General features: G+C 37.2%; 1 protein-coding gene across 2 annotated transcripts; it reads left to right on the top strand.

The window, feature by feature from the left end:
- The first annotated feature begins 4362 nt into the window (after positions 1–4362).
- On the top strand, positions 4363–17414 carry LOC134841218 (myosin heavy chain, cardiac muscle isoform-like). 2 transcript variants are annotated; one of them, XM_063857060.1, is made up of 8 exons: positions 4363–4899; positions 6866–7125; positions 8196–10801; positions 11087–11224; positions 11419–11550; positions 11630–11644; positions 16597–16860; positions 17235–17414. In XM_063857060.1, the coding sequence occupies exons 1-8, from the start codon at positions 4583–4585 to the stop codon at positions 17283–17285; spliced, it is 3783 nt and encodes a 1260-aa protein (XP_063713130.1). In that variant the 5' UTR covers positions 4363–4582; the 3' UTR covers positions 17286–17414. The 2 variants fall into 2 exon arrangements, with proteins under 2 accessions (XP_063713130.1, XP_063713131.1); XM_063857061.1 differs by lacking the exon at positions 11630–11644 and having other exon boundaries at positions 4364–4899.
- The last annotated feature ends 2700 nt before the right edge of the window (positions 17415–20114 follow it).

Genomic DNA, 20114 nt, shown 5'->3' with positions numbered 1-20114 from the left:
TGAACGGCTGGAATACAGTTTCCTTGATTGTCCCGTCCCTCATCAAAGCTGCAGAGAAAAACATTTTTGAAGATAAACCGTTAGCATACTTTTTGTAATTTCTCTAGCTATTCGCCAATACCGAAGCATGTGTGTTTCCATTTCAGGAAACCAAAGAAAATAGTACCAGTTGTATGGTGAAAAGTTTAATTCTAAAAAACCCAATTCATCATGAGAGTATTCCTCGTTTTGTCCCAGCCAGGACGTTTTCTATTCCTGTTATTGCCTTCATGTTATGCTTCATAGGTGCTAACAACTGGCTATCTCTCAAAGTTTTATCCGTTGAATAACTTTCACCTGCAAAGTCATAGGGGCTAAAAGCTGCATATTTTTTGCCGGTTGCTCTAAGTGTTTTGCGTGTGAGAATCAGCTTCAATTTCATTTCAATGATCTAATTCAAAAGCCTTATAGCAGACTCTAAAGCATATAGTGAGAATTTGGTGCGATACATTAATATTCTACTGATTGGGGTCATAATTTTTATGTGCGACTCGATACTAACACTTGTGACTTCAACCAGTACTTCTTCTCTGCAAGAGGATATGCTCGCCAGTTTGACTTGTATTCTTGCGCATTGATGTATGTACAACATACTTCCCGCTTTTTGGTGTGATAACTCTGAGGCAACTTTTATCTTTTCTAAATTATTTAACACTACTGGTTTCTTTTGCTGATCGCCAAGTAAAATCATCTTTGTCACATATGCTTTTCCCGTGATTTTTTCTTTGTTAGAAACTACTTTGTGAAAAGTTTATCCAAATCTTTTTGCATTAATTTTATAGCGGTTAATCGATCAAATTTTGCGGGAAAGCAAAACCTGGTTTTATAAGATGAGAAAACCGCCGAGCGATAATTCGTTTTGCTTAAAAGGAGACCCTGCAATATGGTTTGATCCCTTAGAAACCTTCACGACAAAAAAACCCTTGTTCCCAGACTTTACAATTTGCCCTGATAGATAATCCTTAATTTTTCGAAAAGGCCAAAGCATGATTTGTTTGAAAAATTGGATAGCAAAAACACTGGTTCTCCAGTTATTTCAACATCGTGCACATACGTTATCGAGTCAAGTTCAAATTTTCTTTTCTCGCAATTCATCATTCAATTTTGGAAGTTCTGTTGGGTCTTCAAAAACCTCAAAACTAACAAGATTTGCAATTTGTACCTGTGCATACAAGGTCCTAATGGTTACTTCATCATTTATTAGAACTGAGCCCCTAATATACATAGAGTTGTCCATATCAGTAGCGTGCCTAGATGGGGCGCGTGTTAACTTAATGACATCCATTTTTCGCTCATCAACCTAATAATTTTTCTAAACGCGCCTTTGGCGCCAGCATGACTTTTTAAAGGGGAGCAAGCGCCAAAAAAAGTGCAATTTTTTGGTCAAACTTTTCCTAAAATGGCTTAAAAACGCCTTTTTTGGTAAGATTTTTGAAAAAAAATTCCTGCGTCGCAGAAACTTTCACATAATAGGGTCCATATACTATTTTGGGGGAGCTCGGAGAATCAAATGGGTCAACCTAGAAAAAAGTCGGCAAAAATTTTAAATTTTTGTGAAAAAACCGCCCCCCCCCCCCCATAAAATTTTCTACGCACGCCACTGGTCCATATAATTAGTATACATAAACATGAACAATTACTAATATTTAAATCCGAGTTGAACATAATTTGACGCTCTACTTCTTGAAATTTATCGTGCCTTTGTAGTTTCCTGGAGTATGTTTTTTTTTTCGGTCATACGCTAATTTAGGGTATTGTTAGTCTTTACTGATTAGTAGCGCAATAACTTACCATTCTTTCATATGTTTTTTTTTGTTTATCTAGTCTTGCCAACGTCTAACCAATATTCTCTTACAGTGGCTCGGTCGCTCGATTTAGCTGATACCAATCTGTTTGCAGACGGAACGCATTCATCGCAAACAATTTTCATCTTATATACAGGCTCATTTTTCGCCAACATTTTTTTTCATAAATTTTTGTGTCTCTGGCAACTTTTGCAATAAAGCTCACTTTTCTCATGCGTCGCATCTTAACCAAAAGGTTCAACCATAAGGTTATCTATGATATTCTCGAGGTGGGGGGGATTTTAAAAAAAAAGAAAGTTTTCTCGATCTTTTTTTAGGTCGACTAAATTGATTTCCCGAGCTCTTCCAAAGCATCATAAAGACCCTGTTTTGGTCAAAAAAATTGACCAAAACAGGGTCTTTATAATGCTTTGGAAGAGCTCGGGAAATCAATTTAATCGACCTAAAAAAAGATCGAGAAAACTATCAAGACCCTGTTTTGGTCAATTTTTTTGCGCCGCAGGCATACATTTGAAAAAACCGGCCAAAAATGCATTTTTAGGCACCTTTTGGAAATTTTATTAACATTATTATATTTTGGCGCCAAAGCCTTTTTTTAAAAAAATTTTAGGGTCAGTGAGCGAAAAATGAATATCTCAAGATAGTACCAAGGGACTCCCCCCTCCCCTAAATCCGCCCCTGGGTTAAGCGACAGCTTTCAAATATCTTCTTGATTAAGGCCTCTCTGCAACAAACAATAATGCACAAAATCATTTTCTGAAAACAAACAAAATTTGCTTAAAAATTGTATGGTTTGAAAAATCTTCCTTTATTTGATCTCTGAAGCCAGCATTGCCACAAAAAGTCTGCTTATGGTTCTCTTGTTTCTTCAAAGTTAAAACAGGCTCTTGAAATCTTGAAATTCTGTACAATAATTCGTATCAATTGAACTGATTTTAGTACATTTTATAGCTAAATAGCTAACAGATTGGGTGTCAGTATTCCTATAGTCGTCGTCAACGATAGGATTTCGAAAACGCATTCCGACTAAACTTATTTTCTTCATAATAATGACATACGAAAACGAATTTTTCCGTTGATATGATTTCTAAACATTTTTTTGAGATAATTTCAGAACTATTTTTTAATCAATCGAAATGTTGGATAAGTTTTATTGAAATTTTTTGAAGCTCACTATTGACTCAATTTGTTGCTATTCATTTTTTATGTTTCATTTTCGGAAATATTAAATTTTCTTTTCATGACTTGCAGTTTTCAATTTTAATTACTCCCAAGACACGAGGTCTCATCTGAGTCTTTCTGAATATTTTCACGTCTACTTTGCCGTAAAAAAAAGAAAGAAGTTTAAACCTAATTTTATATCCTAAGATTATATTTAAGAACAACTGTGATGGCAAAAGCAAGAAGCAGGTTAAATCAGTAGTGTTTATCGATATTGGATGATCGATATAAACTTCAGTTTTAGAAAAACGTTTGATTCGAACTTTGAACAAGAGTGCTCGTATCACAGGGCGAAGCCCCGAATGTTCCGACTGCCTTTTAAGGTCTTTGGAGCAGTAATAACATGACAATGGGGTTGACGCGGTTTGGTAAGACTTGGATGATTTAAAAACATTAGATTATTCTGCATTGCTTGAGGCCTTTAAGCGCAAGCAGAAAAAGTATGATGTATGTGATTATATTGAATAAACAATTTTAAAGTTAAGGGTAGAAACTTTGCGAAAATTTGATGCATCGGACCAGGGGCGGATCTAGGATTTTCTCGAGGGGGGGGGGGGCGGATTTTCAAAAAAAAATTCGAAAATTTTGTCGACCTTTGCCCCCATTTTGGCTAAATTCTCTGCGCCGCAGGCAAATTTCTGAAGAAACAGTCAAAAAAGCCGTTTTTGGGCACTTTTTGGAAAATTTTGACAAAAAAAACGCGTTTTTTTGGCGCGCGCTCCCCCTCAAAGTTAGTATATATTGGCGCCAAAGGCGCCTTTAGAAAAATTTTAGGGTCGGTCGGCCAAAAATGGATTTCTGAAAAAGTATCGAAGGGGGGACCCTTTGGGTCGGCAGGGGGTCGAATCCCTGAGGGGGGGGGGGGCGTCCGCCCCCCCCCCCCCCGCTTCCTTCCCTAAATCCGCCCCTGCATCGGACCTTCGCGCCAAAATTCTAATAAAACAATGCTACTTCGGTTTTTTCTACGCTAAAAAAGGAGTTATTTAGTACCTTTCAAGATCCGAAGACCGTCACTTTTCGTGGATGCGTGTCCTCGCATGAAAACTGTTTTGGAGCACCATTATTTTCGTCATAAATTCGTCTGCTAATCAGAAAACAGAACACACGAATACTACGGTAAAGCAGTTCTCTTTAATTTGGACTTGTATTGGACTATCTAAAGAGCACATCCATCAAAAAACTCCGATGCATATTATGAACGTGTAAAAATGTGATTAAACATTCAAAGCGTACCAGGAGTCTCAATCGTACACTCATATTTAATAAATTCAATGTTTCTCTACCAGTGATTTGATTAAAACGCGATTACGGAGCAAAGAATGCAATTTATTTGTCTTCTACACTTAAGAAAAATTGCTTTTTAACAAGTAGACTTTTAAACTAAACCAACTGAAGTTATAAGCCATAGTGTACTACTTGAGCAGAATGCATTTTATAATAATTTAGACCATCATTTAGACCATTAAATTCAAATCTTGTTTAGCTGCTGCTTTTTGCTGGCGGGAGTTTTTAATAGCATGGATTTTGGGTCTAAATTAGACAGCACTGGCAGTCATTTGGCGGATGAGACTCTAGATTTGACCAACAAGATTCTGGACAAAATAGACCACGAAATGAGCCAGCTCAACTTCAACTCTGACTTCGGATCTCGTGGTGGTAAGAATAGCAAGAGACATGAGGTTAAGTCGTGGATGGCGAGGAACAGCAGCGGTGCTGGACATCATGACCTTGAGACTGTGGACTCTGTCAGTTATGTGGAAGACTGTCTGTCCACAGAGAAAGACGTGGCCACTTTCAACGACACAGTTCTGTCTTCTATTGTCGACACAGAAAAGTAAGTGTAGGAGCCCAAAGATTTTTTACGAAAATACCAAAAAGGCCATAAACCACATATTTTACACCATCATTTAGACCATTAATTTCAAATCTTGTTTAGCTGCTGCTTTTTGGTGGCCATAATGATGAAGAAGAAGAAGAAGAAGAAGAAGAAGAATTTAGTTCTCCATATAGTTGATAATACAAGCATCATTTTATTTAAATTATTAAATCAACAAAATGGAGGGGATAGACAAAAGGCGCAGTTTGTGCCTACTTGACGTCTACCCGTTAAACAAATTAGGATTGCAACTAAGTAATAAGATAAATTTGTATTCGAATAAAAATAGGATTGTGGGGAAAAAATTATTTTCCCCTTAAATTAAGCACTCATTAAGGAATAGTTATTACATCTAGTCCTGTCATTTCGGCCTGTTCTCATTCCAGCTGACAAACTAAGAATATGAGAAATAATATGAAAAAAAATTCTAAGTTTTTTTTTCTAAATTTTCTAAAAAATGCGATATCTCGAAAACTACAAGGATTTGGAGGCTCATATTTTCAGCATAGAACCGCAACCCTAGAACGATTGTTTGATAGCATTTAGCCAGCGGGTACCATTTTAAAAAAAATAAAAACTCAAAGAAATATGTTTTGCACCAACTCGTAATTTCCACATATGAAATTATCTTGAAGTTTATGGACGAAACTGTATTCTTCATTTTTTTGACATCAATCCAACATTTTCAGGTAAAAGCTTATTTATACTCATAATATTCATTAACTTTGAACCCCTATTAGTCAAAAAACGTGATTTTACCATATTCTTACAGAATGGTGGAACAAATATTCGACCTTCTGAAATTCGCTTATTATAGGCAAAATTTTTAAAAGTAAATTAAGATTTGAGAAAACAAGTTGGATGTTTTTGATCTAGTGATCGTAAACAAAACTTCATCAAATCGTACACATATAGCTCATGAACTGTTTGTATTTTGTTATCAGAAAAGAACTTAGTAACGGTATCAAATTTCCTTTTGAAGCAGATCATGCGAACTATTTTTTGTTGCATATTCAAAATTGGGTTTAAAAAGAAAAACTCGTGCCGCCGTAGACGAGCAAGCCATATTGTATTATTGGCTTGATATTCGACATATAGTATAGTGTTTCAGTAGGATGAATCTTGGTACATAATGTCTCGTTTTTGATATTACACCACAGTGACGACCTAGTTTTGATTGAACATTCTGTATATGGTGAAAAAATTTAAGCTTATCATCTACAATGACACCTAGGTATTTGCAAAAAGGTTTCGGCTGAAAAGTAAAATCAAGTATATCAAAAGAAAGATTGATATACTTGATTTTACTTTTCAGCCGAAACCTTTTTGCAAATACCTAGGTGTCATTGTAGATAATAAGCTTAAATTTTTCACCATATACAGAATGTTCAATCAAAACTAGGTCGTCACTGTGGTGTAATATCAAAAATGAGAGATAATGATGGCCATAACTTTCAACTCAAAGGCATTTGCAAGAATTTTTTTATGAGAGCCGTTTTTATATCATAATATCGAGCATTTTTAGAAAAGGGATTCGAGATTTTCTAGGCTACGCCAAGTTCCTAGATTGGCTCTATTTCGCAAAAAATAGCATTTTGAGCACTTTATCGGAGAAATAGACCGCTCAATTTTTTGGCGCGCAATGGGTGTGGCGAAATTACGAGTACCCCCAACCCCTTATCTTCTTTGGCACGCTACTCTGTTCACGGCTGATAAATGATAAATCATATGGGGGGGGGGGGGGTGTTACAATCTACGAAATCAAGTTTCATTTGTGATCGCTGATGATATTTACATGGTAAAATCTGAACATTTGTGGCATAAAAACGCTTTAATTTTTGATAATCTCATGCATGTTGCAAGCGAATAATGTATAGATTGCATAATAAATTAACGATGTAATTAGCTTCTTTTTCATATGCAGGTTCCCTCTCAAGCCTAGATCTAAGAGATCCAAGTCTGCATTGGGGCGTCTGAACAATCTGGACAAATCTCTGGAGGCGGAGGAGCTGCTTCGAAGTTTGATCGAGAAGAGGTTCCAGACGCGTGAGTCTCCAGACAGCACTCCTAGATTGGACGTTCCCCGGATCAAGTTAGATGAGGATGTGAAGCACCCTAAGCAGAGTGGGGGCAGCATGTTCAAAGAGGATGTTGGGGACAGGATAAGGAGGCGCATCAATGGAGGTGAAACCTGCTTTGATTCGCTACCGTTCCTTATCCTTTCTAACATAACTTTTACCAATATGCTATTTCAATGCACATTTTCAATACAAGTTTTTGAAATTGACGAGGAAAATTTTGCATTGTTTTCCCCATGATTTTAGGCGGAAAAATGAGGTTTTGCATTTTTTTCATGCTATTTTTGCACCCGAATACTTCTGTTATGATAGTTTGTTAATCGGTTCTATAATTTTAGGTCTCCCGTGTGCTTGAAAATCAAATAGTCTTTTGTTATTGATGCTCACGGGGTCATGATTCCCATTTGTGAGCAAAATATTTCTTGGTCATTCGCGGTCCGAAAAACTTGCGGATGGTGTTTCCTGATCGGGCTGGCTTTCACTCATAGAACTTTCTATCAAGTTTTTTTGAATGAATCTTTTCAGCTGTCTCTAAAACAGAGGATGAAAAAAATTGAAGTATATAATTGATCAAGTATTAAGAACTCCCACTTTTATTAGTTTTTTTTCAGTTTAATGGCCCAAATTTTAATAATTTTTGCCTACATAAAATCAGAAATGAAGATACAAAAACAACAAAAAAATTCATGACTGTAATTTTCATTTAGGGAACAAATATGTGGCGTGAGCAGGGGCACTTCAAGGATTTTCTCGTGGCTCTTTGGGTGGCTCTTTTTTAGTTCGACCAAATTGAATTTCCGAGAGCTCCCAGGATACAACAAAAACCCTATTTTGATAAAAAAAATTGCGCCGCAAGAGAATTTTAAAAAATCAGGTCAAGAATACCATTTTTGTGACTGAAATATCGCGCTCGCCCGCAAAATTAGTATACATTGGCGTCGAAGACGCCTTTAGAAAATCATAGGGTTGGTTCGCCAAAAATTCATGTCATAGAATAATACCAAAGGGGGGACGTTTTGGTTGTTAAGAGGTCGAATCCCTGAGGAAGTGGGGCGTCAGCATGCCACCCTAAACCCGCGCCTGGGCGTGAGTGAAATTCGCTTTGGCCGTGTGTACTTAACTGAATCTGTTATGACTAATACGAGGTTTCTCCAAATGCTTCTGTGCTGTTTTCAGGCGAATCTGAAGTAGATAGTGTGATATCTCGCCACATGGGGTCCAAATTAGATGCTCTGAGAAACAACTTCAACTTCAATTCCAACGATCACAGTTCCAAGTTCCACACTAGAGAACAACATGAACCCGCTATGGCATTCGGAAAGCTAGCAGGGTCTTCTGAAAACGAAACCTCCAAACTCTTGACTAAAAGAGGACGAGCGCCCCATCGTGTAAACAACTCTCGATCACTGGGAAAAGCAAAATCTTCGATCATAGGCCAGCCAGCCAATACTGACTTCGGAATGTCAAACTGGTTCGGGGAAAAACTTTCTGTAGGCACCAACTCGACGAACTCTTTCGCTATGTCGTTCAAAGAGCCACCGTCTTTATTAGCGTACATGGCGAATAAACCGAATAGAATGGACAAATGGCAGAGTTTTGATTCGCTTAGCTCTCAGTCAATCAAGCTCGACTCAAACCAATTCCAACGGTCACGACCCTTGAAAAAGATTCAAACTTTCAACGGCAGAAGCAACAGCCAACCGGTAGAAAAATCAAATTACCGAAAAAATGACAGGTCGACGTCTCGGTTTTCGGAGTTCGTGCCGAAAAACTACGAACTTTCCGAAATAGGCTCTGCGACTGAACAGGAAATGGAATACATAAAAGCCGAAGCTGCTCGGATTAAATTCGAAATGGAGTCGACCAAAAACAGCTTCAATCCTATTGGTCGAAACATGAGAACTCGTGAGCGGCGACACAGCTCTAGCAGTAGTATTTCGAGCACTCCTCGGAACTTCAGCACAAAACCTAAGCCACCAACCAGAGCCTTCAGTTCTCAACCAAACAACTCGACAAATGATGTCATTTTGAAAGAAACCGAACGAAGCATGGCGAAGCTGAAAGATTTGGACCTTGAGGTACAATCTGTCCTGAGCAAAAAACAGGCAGCGAATCGCGAAATACTTGAGCTTCAGCAGAAAAAGAAAGAATTAAAACAAGAAATTTCGGAAAATGAGGCTGAAATCAGGAGCCAAAACGTGGCGATGAAGAAGGAACAACATGCGTTAGAAATGACATGTGAGCAGAAAACTCAGGCGGAGAGAGAACTAGAGCAGCTGAAGCGACAAGTGGAAGACAGCAAGTCTAGTTGGAACAACCAGTTGGAACTGAACACACGACAGATTTCACAACTGATTGAGGAAAACACTTTGCTGAAGGAAAACATGCAGCGAGGAGAGATCACACAGTACGAGCGATACGAGTTGCAACGACAGTTGGAGGATCTTCGTGAACAACTGAGAAACGAGACAACAGAGAGCCGAATGAAGAACCACGAGATGAATTTAGAGTTGAAGGAAGCTGAGAAGAAGTTGAGACAGTACGACGAAACGAACCGAGAACTTATTTCACGACTGGAACAGCTAGACGGAGACTACGCCGAGAAAGTTAAGAAAGTGAACGAAATTAACAATTTTGTCAAAAACGAACTCAGTGACACTAAAACTACACTCGGACAGTTAGCCGATGATCACGAAAGATTAAAGCAAAACTCAAATGACCAAAACGAGAAACTCATTGAGTGTGAAAACGTTATTTCCGAGAGGGATTCTGAAATAGCCGAGTTGAAAAGAATAAACGAACAACTGCAATTCGAGCTGCAGAGAATGGAACAGTCACATGTGGAAACAGTCGAGACTATGGAGATCAACATGACACGAGACAAAAACGCTGCTGTCGACGAACTAAACAGTAGGATAAATGAACTGAACAAGAAGCATCAGAGCACACTGGAGGAGTTGCGAGAAGAAATGGAGAGTATCAGAAAGCAGAAATCGAACGAAATCGAACACTGGAAAGAAAAGTTGAATGTGCAGTCTGAAGCGACAAGAGAGCTCGGCGAAAGGTTGCGACTAGAGGCACAAGAACAGGTGAGAGCGGCCGTTGTCCAAGAGAGAACAAACTTCGAATCCGAGAAATCCTTTTTGGTGAAACGAGAGCGTGATAATTTCGACGATGAACTCGCGCGAACTACTAGACGTCTTCAAGATGCGATAGATTACGAGAAAAAGCTGCTAAGTCAGTCGCATGGTCAAGTTGCCGACCTTAAAAGCGAGATAGAGACTCTTAGAGCGGAGAACCGAAACTTGTACAAAGAAGCGACCGACGCTAATTTGGTAGCCCGAGAAAGTGCTTTACGCGAACACTCAAACGAGATAAGAACTCAGAAGGAAAAGATGGAAAAAGAATACAATGACAAAGTTTTTGAGCTTCAGGAGCAAATTAGGCTTATTCAGGATCAACTAGAGCTAACGAAAGTCGAGAACCACAATGCCACGACTCGTTATCACGACTTAGAAACCCGAGTTGTACAACACGAGAAAGCTATTCTTCTGGAAATCAACGAGGAGTGTCGACGCATCTGCAAAATGATAAATGTGAATTACAACCGAATCAAGAAGAAGCGAACAGGTAGAGAGGCGAACAGTGATTCGAGTACTAACCCGACGAGCGCAGTTATAAACAGTACTACAGAGGCGGTTATTAATCTGAAGGCATGCGTGAGTGAACTGCAAACTTACGTGTTCGAACTAAGAGAGGAAGCTGATGGCGCGAAACTGAAGGTATTTTGTTTTCACGCGGAGTTCATTATAGCTTTTTCAACTTTTTTCGTTTTTGAAAATCCTCCTCTCCCCCCCCCCCCCCCCCCATCAAGAAAATTGTACAACCCCTGATTTACCATGAGAAGAATGATTTCTCATGAGAGCAAAAATTCCATTGTTCTTTTATTAGTCTCAGTGCTAAAAAAGTGTTCCTTTTTTGCATAAGGTTTCAATATCCGGCAGCGTTTTTCAAAATAGCACTCGTAACATGCGACAAGTAGTTTACCTCCGTTCAACTGGTGTTAGTCGCAGCAGACCAAGGAGAAGACGGAGATGTACATAAGGAGTGTGAGGGAGGAGCTGAATGCAGAGCACCAGAGGAAGATAGAAGACTTGAGAGAGAAGCTGAATTTGGCCCACATGGAAGAAATCAGTAAGATGCAGGTGAGAAAAGAGAAACATAACTGAATTGCCGTTTTTCTGTTACATCAGCCACTTAGCATATGATCATTGCTGTCCGGTTATTCAATCTAAATTGGTTACACATATGATAAACAGTTGAATGATCAGGAGTCCTTCATGTCGCCATGCTTTTTGAATAGTATCAGTATACATAAAAGAGAAATCAAAATTCACAGGAAGACATGATGGAGCAGGATCTGCACGATGAGTTGAGGGAGTTGAAAAAGGAGAACTCTGACTTGAGATCGGAGATGTCTAAGTTCAAACGGGACACAGCTGAGAAATTGGCCAAGCAGTTCGAAAAGGAGGTAAGAAACGCCTCGAACTCCCCTCATTTCAACAATTAACCAATACCCCTCGCTTAATTTGCGTAAAATTCTTCTATAGATTCAGGACTATGAGGTAATTTGAGCACATTTCTAATCTGAATTGGTTTGATTGATTTGTTTCAAAGCACTCCCCTTTTGTTTCAACGACTCCTCCCTTCTCTCTGCTTTCTTCCATCACTTGTTCACCTCACTATACCTTATCACTTGAGCTTCCTCTGAAGTCAACAGCATCTTCTGCAAATCATCGTTCCTTGTTTTGACTCTGCAAATTCCTTACAAGGCCAAAATGCGTACATTTTTGAACTGCAGGCGGATTCCGCGACAAGGCTGGACAAATCTTGGTCCTGGAATCCGCAGCAGGGCTATTTTTCTATTATTCTAATACCAGTCAGTGATTGGGAAAACGATAGTTTATCAAACTTTTTTTTCAATAACGAGACAAACTGTTTTCAAGTTTTCGCAATTTAGATACTTGACGCTAAATTGCCAAACGTCAGTCTTTAACCATAATACAAGCAAGCACGATTATACAAATAAGTTGATGCTTACGATTATATAATCAAGGTAATTAATTGTAACTAGTTAATAAAACTATCAGCCATCATAATTTGAAACAGCATTGAAAAACAATTTCAAAGTCATTTTTCATAGAGGCTCTGCGAGGAAAGATCTCGTCTCCATATTTTAGCTTACTAAACAATTAGGACTACACAAGGAGGAGTCACAGATACAGCATGCGTAATTATGATGAAAAAGGCGTAATTATGATGCCCCCCCCCCCCTTATATCCGCCCCTGGTTTCAAATATTGCACTAATGTTTCAAATTTTGTTGCACTAGTTTTTCAAATATGGCACGGAAAAATATTGAACACGTTGTTATTGGCAGATGTTAACAACTTTACAAGTGTGAATAAACCATCCAAAAGTAGGTTATGTTTGTTGACTCCGTAACTCTTAAAATCTGTTTTCTTTTCGGCTGGTTTGTATACCATCAAACTAGCATCTATATGTTTCTTCAAAACAAACCAATTGAAAATATGCAGACCACATTCCATTTTTGTAAAAAAAAATCGGTTTCAGATGATCACACGCCTGCAATATCTTAAGCCTGCAGTATCATTATGATGGCATAATTATGATTTTGTAGGAGAAATTATTGCAGGCGCAATTACTGCAGGTGTAAGATATTGCAGGTGTTTGATCATCTAGAACAGATTTTTTTATATATAAATGGAAGGCGTTTGGTCTGCATATTCTTCTTTTTTTTTTTGGTTTTTTCTCCCGCAAACAAGTAAATTCAAAATAACCGCTTGGTTAAACATACATGCTGTTACAAAATGGAATTATCATAATAATTTAAAAAACAACAAAACCGGCGTGTAAATATACAAATACAACTTGTATAAATGAAAATGAATATTATTATTAGTCTAATGCTAATTTTGGATATAAAAATAATCTCGAAAAGAACTAATCAACCTGTAAATAGGAATTTTTTCGTGTATCTCTATTAAAAAAATTTTAAATTAAAATTGAAATTTTTGTTAAGCTTTAACTTTTTTCATTGTTACGTTTAAATTGTTCCGTTTATTACAGCTTTTGTTTATTACAGATTTCTTTCCCAATTTGTTTTTAGGAATCTGTTTTATTTTGTTTTTTTTTGTGCGTCCGTTTAGTTTCACAGGTACTCTGTTATAGATGAACTGCTCACCAATTTCAACTGTCTTAACAATTTTCACCACATCGAACATTCTAGTCAAGCTATGCTGGGTAATGAAAATTTCGGCTGGTAAGACCTTAGACTTGAGAAGTAGATCTCGTGCATGATCATATTTTCTGCGGAGATAGCAAACTTTGGTTCCTCATTTAATTTGGCTGTTTATTCTGTAAAATTGAGACATGGGTACCGTTTGTGACAAAATGTGACAAAACTAGTGATCTGAAAAGCAAACTTCTTGTTTCTAATGGTACCACTGTCGAACGCAGTATATTGAATTAACAACAACAGCCATTTTGCTTAAAATTTTATTCAAGTCAGCTGAAAAAGTAAGATTTTTGTCCACTAAAAGGTCAAGATACCTGGCATGTTCCTTTGCGGGTACTGTTTCTTCTCTATATATAAATTTTTCTAAATTGTACTCTTCCCGAAGAAAAAAAGTTCCGTTTTATCACCACTGAGGACAATTTGTTTTCATTTAAATATTCTTGTACTTTTTCTAGTGTTTTGAGCAATGAGGTTTTTAGATCCTTAATTGCGTTTCTGTAAATAGGATAGTTGTCTCATCTGCAAATTGAACAAAACTCAGGTTCCTGTTGATTTGATTTTTGAAATCTTTTACATAAAGAATGAAAACAAATGGTCCCAATACAGTACTTTGTGGAACGCCATAATTAAGTGTTATCCAGTCAGAATAATGACTTCACATTGTTGACGGTCTATTTAAAAAACGTTTAGGAGATTTGATGCATTTTTGGAAAAATCATTTTAATTTTGCCCATGTAGATTTCATGAGAAAGGGAATGAAAGCTTTAGCAAGATCTAGAAGAAGTGCACTTGTTTTTTTATTGATCCAAGTTTTCACAAACCATTTAGCTGAAAGTGATAACTGCATCAGTCACAAAATTGTTTTCCTGATATCCGAATTGGTAGACGTTTAATAACGAAATTTGTTTAAAGTATTCCAACATTTGGTTCGAAAGCAAGCGTTCAAAAATTTTTGTAGGCGTGTTTGTCTTACAGATAGGCCTATTAGTTGATGCAACCTGTGTTTTATCTTTTTTTAAAGACAGGTGTGATATATGCTTTTTTGAGGAATGATGGAAACTGTTGTATATTATACTTTCAATTATTGCGAATTCGATGAGTGTTCCGCTAGCAAGTTTACCTTGTAAAATCTGGTTTCCCAAAAGCTTGTTTTCCTAAATTCATTCAACAATAATTTATCGATTTCTTGGTAAATTTTTTTTCTTGTGACGCAAGGAAAAAACCAAATACTGCATTTGGAATTTGTGATTTTGTTTTTGGGTGTATTGTTTATCAGAGTCGTCAGGGATTTATCAAATCATGGTGTTTTGATTTTAGTTACCAGTTTATTGTTTATCAGAGTCGTCAGGGATTTATCAAATCATGGTGTTTTGATTTTAGTTACCAGTTTTTGATTTATCGTTTTGTGCGATATGGAGCATGCGCACTTATAATTGTTTCAACAATAAGTTCAAAAATCTCAAAAATTTCCGATCCCGAAGATTTTTGTATACCTTTCTGACCAATCAAAAAGCGCAAGGTCTAAATTGAATTTCCCCGATTAAAATTATGAAAGTCTCTTGTCTGATTTTCAATTATGTCATTTTTGGGCTACAAAGAAATTTATGTTTCGTAAGTAAGCATAGAGTGGTGTCTGTTGAATGGCAATACGTACGAACTTACATAATATATTTGGCTGTTGGAAACTAAGCAATGGTCCGTAAGTGAGATATTGTTATCTGTTACTAGCAATGATTTGGTGACGTTTAGTTTAGTTAAACCACAATTTGCAGCTAAGTCGTAAAGTTTTGATGACTCGTCTTGTTTTAAAAGATCTATACTGTAGTCGCCCAATTAGAGAAATTTTCATCTTTGAGGCAAATGCTTGAGAAGTTTTACCACTTTAGTCGTCGAAAAAGTCCGGAGAACAGTTTTTTCTTGAGCGATGCCAAACCTTAGCCAAAGTTTTTTGCATGCTTGATGACTCAATTTCAACCCATAATGACTCAAAAAACTTTCTGTCAGCAGTCATGAGATCTTTGCGAATATGCATTTCGAATGATAAAGCAGTTTAAATTCCAACACCTCCCCCCTTTTTAGACTTGTCCATTTGGAGCGTGGAAGATGAACAAAATTAGGCCTTGAGCTTAAATAAGTTTTTCCTACTGTTTTGTTTTTGAGCCATGTTTCAGTTGCTACAACTATAGTGTTCATCGAAATTTCACATAAAAAAAATCGGCAATATTTTTAAAATTTGTTTTGCGACAATAATTTTAAAAATCGACAATATTTTTAAAAACGATACGCCAAAAACTTAAGTTAATATGATACAATAGTACATACAGATATAAATAAAACCAGTATTTGATTGTGTTATTTTCCTCTGGTGAAAAAACGTTTGAGTAACTGGCTTGTTGTGAAGAACCATATAGATGTTAGTTTTATAGTATATAAAACAGCCGATAAAAAAGGATGTTAAGAGTTATGGAGTCGACAAACATAACATACTTTTGGTTGGTTAATTCAGACTTGTAAAATTGTTGACATCTGCCAATAAAACACACAATTTTAGTATTTTTCCGTGCCATATTTGAAAAACGAGCGCAGCAAAACTTGAAAAGCCAGTGCAAAATTTGAATTCACAGGGGCGGATTTAAGGGGGCAGACGTCCACTCCAACCCCCCTTCCCTCAGGGATTCGACCCACTGCTGAACCCCTGCTGACCCTAATTTATTTAAAGGCGCCTTTGACACCTGTATTTAATAATTTTAAGGAAGGTGCGCGCCAAAAAAACGCAATTTTTTGGTCAAAGTTTTTTTCCGTTAAGTGCTTAAAAACGCTTTTTTCGCTCTTTTTTTCAAAATTTTGGCTGCGGCGCAGAAAATTGGACCAAAACAGGGTCTTTTCAGTGCTCTGGGAGAGCTCGCAAAATCAATTTGTTCGACCTAAAAAAGATCGACAACATTTTGAAAGTTTTTTTAAAATCCGCCCCCATCACCTCGAGAAAATCCCGGTTCCGCCCCTGTTTGAAACACTAGTGCAATATCTTTCCTAGAACAATCAGCGTGTTTTTATCAATTTTTTTACATGAGTCTCATACGAGATTAGCAGCAGCTCACATTGCATCTCGAAATTTGTTCACATAGAAAGTTTTTGCGTGTCTCGAATAGTGTCACAAATTGTTTCTCGATGCAATCTTTTCTAGATGCATTATATAGCTATTGCTTTACCTACTGCATAATTGGTGACTGTAAGATTGATTGCGACTGTTTTTTGCCAGGTGAACAGTATGGTAGAGAGCAGGCTGAAGTCTGACAACTACATCCCAAGGAGACACTACGCAGAGCTGGAGAGGGAGCACAAGAGACTAGTGGCCGCCACTGAGTCACAGCACAAGAGTGGGGGGCGGGTGGGGGTCATGGGGGGCAGTGGGGGGAGTGAGGACAGCAGCAGCACTGCCTCCCTGCAACTGCTGAGACATCTGCAGCAGAAGGTCAACGCACTCAAGGACGAGAACAGTCGACTCAAAATGACTGTTTCCATGGTAACATCCAGGCTCCTCTTAAATAAGGGTTTAACACTGTTAAACCCAGCCTACCATCAGACTAAGAGTATCCTGTTTTTTCTAGTTTTCACCTTAGCAGGTATTGTCAATTTTTGAAATATATTTCCGTCATTTCATTTGTCATTTTGATCGTCTCAATTTCTAACTTGCACTCATTTCGTTGGAAAAAAGCAACTATTTCAAAAACGTAACTTTCTCAAAAAACACTGTCACCAAAATTAAGGGATTTCGTTTTGTTGAGTTTTTGCTTAATGAAGCAAAAACAATGAAACTTTGAAAATGATTGAAAACACTTCGAGGTACAGTTCATTATCCAAAGTTTTCCCAACAACTTTTGATGTTTTATATTCTAGAACAACTCAATGCAGGGAATTCCTCCTAGAGCAGCCCCACCTTCTGATTGAAGTTCAAACAGAAGCAACCAACAGATATCCTATTTGTGCCGTTGAAATCTAGTAGACTGCTTTTCATAATATATTTTGTAAATAATCACTAAGCACTTTATCAATAAATTCAAGGTCAGATTTCAAAAATTCTTTAAACCTCGTCAAATACTTCCAAAATAAATCTTCTTGCGAAGAAAAACTAATCATCGAAGGTATTCCACAAATGCCCGGTTTGACCTTCCTACAAACAAATTCCCGGTCTTAGAATTTCTTAAAAGATTTTTAGGAAAATTCCCCGGTCTTACAAATTTTTGAAGTTTCTTCTTTTTCATAGTTAAAAATTGTTTTATGAGAAAAAATGTTTACGGGAAAAGAGTCTCGGTTTTGAATTTTTGCGACTATTCCTCTGCAACTAAAGAGCCTATGTCGTAGCGGGTTTCTAGGCTCGATGTGGAATGTTTCACAAAGCAATCATTATCTCGCCGACTGAACAAAGAAGAAGAACTATTGTTATCGCAAGGGAAAACACATCTTAGAGGTGCATCTCCTAAATAGTTGAACTGCATAGTATCACTTAGATTGAGAGGCTCACCAGATTTTTGTCTTTCAAAACCGAGCTTAATGTCACTGCTCGACCAAAAAATAATGGTCGAGACATGAATTTGAGTCGAATCGTACGTTAAACATAAAAACTCGTAGCATGACGCGAGGACAGTCGTTTGGTCAATCACGTTCGAAACACATCTCGAGCACCGTTGAAACATACATCGAGCACGGTCAAAATATACCTGAAGTACGGTTAAAAAATATCTCGAGGACGGCAGAAACATATTATTACGGCCGAAACAAAGGACGGCCATAATGTTAATATTTTCAATCTGATAGAAAAAAAATTATTCCACATTATTATCCAGAAAAGAGTATTTAAAAATTTAATTTCAAAAATTTCATATTAATTGAAAGTCGAAACATGCCCAAATTCTGCCGGTACAGTCAAAACATATCTCATTTGGATAGAGCACATTTTTTGGCATATCTTGCACAGGTTGGACACGGTCGAGCACAATGATTTTTGGTCATCAATCTTAGACCAGACGGTCAAAAAATACCAAATTTTGGTCGTGGCGGTAGAGTAATTGAAGCATAAAGTGGGCAAGTCTACCAGGTTCATAAACAGATTGGAAGAGGCTGAAAGCGAGGAGCATTTGCAACACCACAAACTTCGAGAACTTGACAGAAGATCAGTTAATTTAAGGATAAGATTAGCCGACTACGTTGATAGTCTTCGTAGCAACAGGATGCGTATATCAAGCTATTTTTCATGAGGCTCTTAAATATTGCGATAGTTGCTACTTAATCGCTCATTTGGTTTGCTTAAAGACTAGTCATTTTCAAAAAATGTGCAACTTTTTCGAAAAATTCATTTTCAAAATTCTCCAAATCAGTCATCTTTTTTACTGTTAAAAGATTTTTCCTGGTACAAATGGCAGCAGGAGATAGTGTGGATTGAAAACGAAAAATTCTACTTTTTGACGGTACTGAAAAAAAAAGAAAAAAATTGAATTTTGACTGCGAAATCTTTAAGATAGACAAAACAGCAGCACAATGTTTTTGAAAAACGGCACTTTTAATCAAAATCATTCCCAACAACCTTCCAAAAATTTATCCAAAATCTTCATTCTAAGTCTCTTTTTAGCGTTAAATTTAAGTTTTTTACAGTTCAAATTCCGCTGCCTTCTACAAAAGGTGTTTAAATCATTTCAAATTTTTTAATTTTTTTAAATTCAAAATTGACTTTTTTTACTTTTTGAACAAAAAAAAGCATCTTAGAATTGTAGAACTGCATATTATCACTCAGGTTGAGGGGCTTACCAGATTTTTTTGTATGTCAAAATTGATCCCAATGTCACTGCTTGACAATTAATATATTGTCGAGACATGATTTTGGGTCGAAGCATACGTTAAACATACAAACTCGTAGCATGCCGCGAGCACAGTCAAAACATATCAATGTTTGGTGGAACACGGTCAAAAATGCCTCAAGTACCGACAAAGCAAAACTCGAGGACGGTCGAAACATATTCAATTTTAGTCCAGTACGGTGGAAGCATAACAAAATTTAGTCAACCACGGTCAAAACATATCTCGTGAATGGTCGAAATTGTTTCAGTTTGTAATCTAAAAAAAAATTTTTTTCTTCTGCAAAATTTTAATAGCCAATAATTCAAATTTTTCGTTGATTGAAACAGCTTTAATTATTTGTTTTAAATTCGGAATTTCCATGTTAGTTGAAAATCAAAACACGCCTGAATTCAATGGAGACAGTCGAAACATATGTCGACTGGGTCGGGCACAATTTTTGTTGGTCGAGACGGTCGAAACAAAACTTGCACAGGTTAAGAACGGTCGAACTCAGTTATTTTTGGACGACAAAGTTGAAACATACTCGAACTTGGTCGAGACGGTCGAAACAATTTTGACCGAGACGGCTAGGTGATCGAAACATAAAGTGAGCACTTCGACCCTGGTATAGAATAGAACGGTATAGGTTAAAGCCGAAGAACCATTTCAATTTCACATCTTTCGAGAACTTGACATCTACAGAATGTGAATGATTATAAGTACAAGATCAACCGACTCAGTTGACGATCTTCTTGGCAACGCGATGTTTATTTTTAAAAAATTTCTGCTAATTCGCTAAATTTCTGCAAAACTGCTAATTCGCTCAAGAAAGTTGTGTAAGGAGTGGTAATTTTCAAGTATTGGGCACATATCTCAGAAAAAAATCAGAATTTTTTGTTGTTTTTCCAAGCGTTTACCAAGCTGATGCAAGCGTTTTGCGGCAAA

The sequence above is a fragment of the Symsagittifera roscoffensis genome, chromosome 3, assembly GCF_963678635.1.
Source record: "Symsagittifera roscoffensis chromosome 3, txSymRosc1.1, whole genome shotgun sequence".
NCBI classification, from domain to species: Eukaryota; Metazoa; Xenacoelomorpha; order Acoela; family Convolutidae; genus Symsagittifera; species Symsagittifera roscoffensis.
Note: the sequence above shows the minus strand (reverse complement) of the source record. Positions and strands in the feature narration are given on the sequence as shown.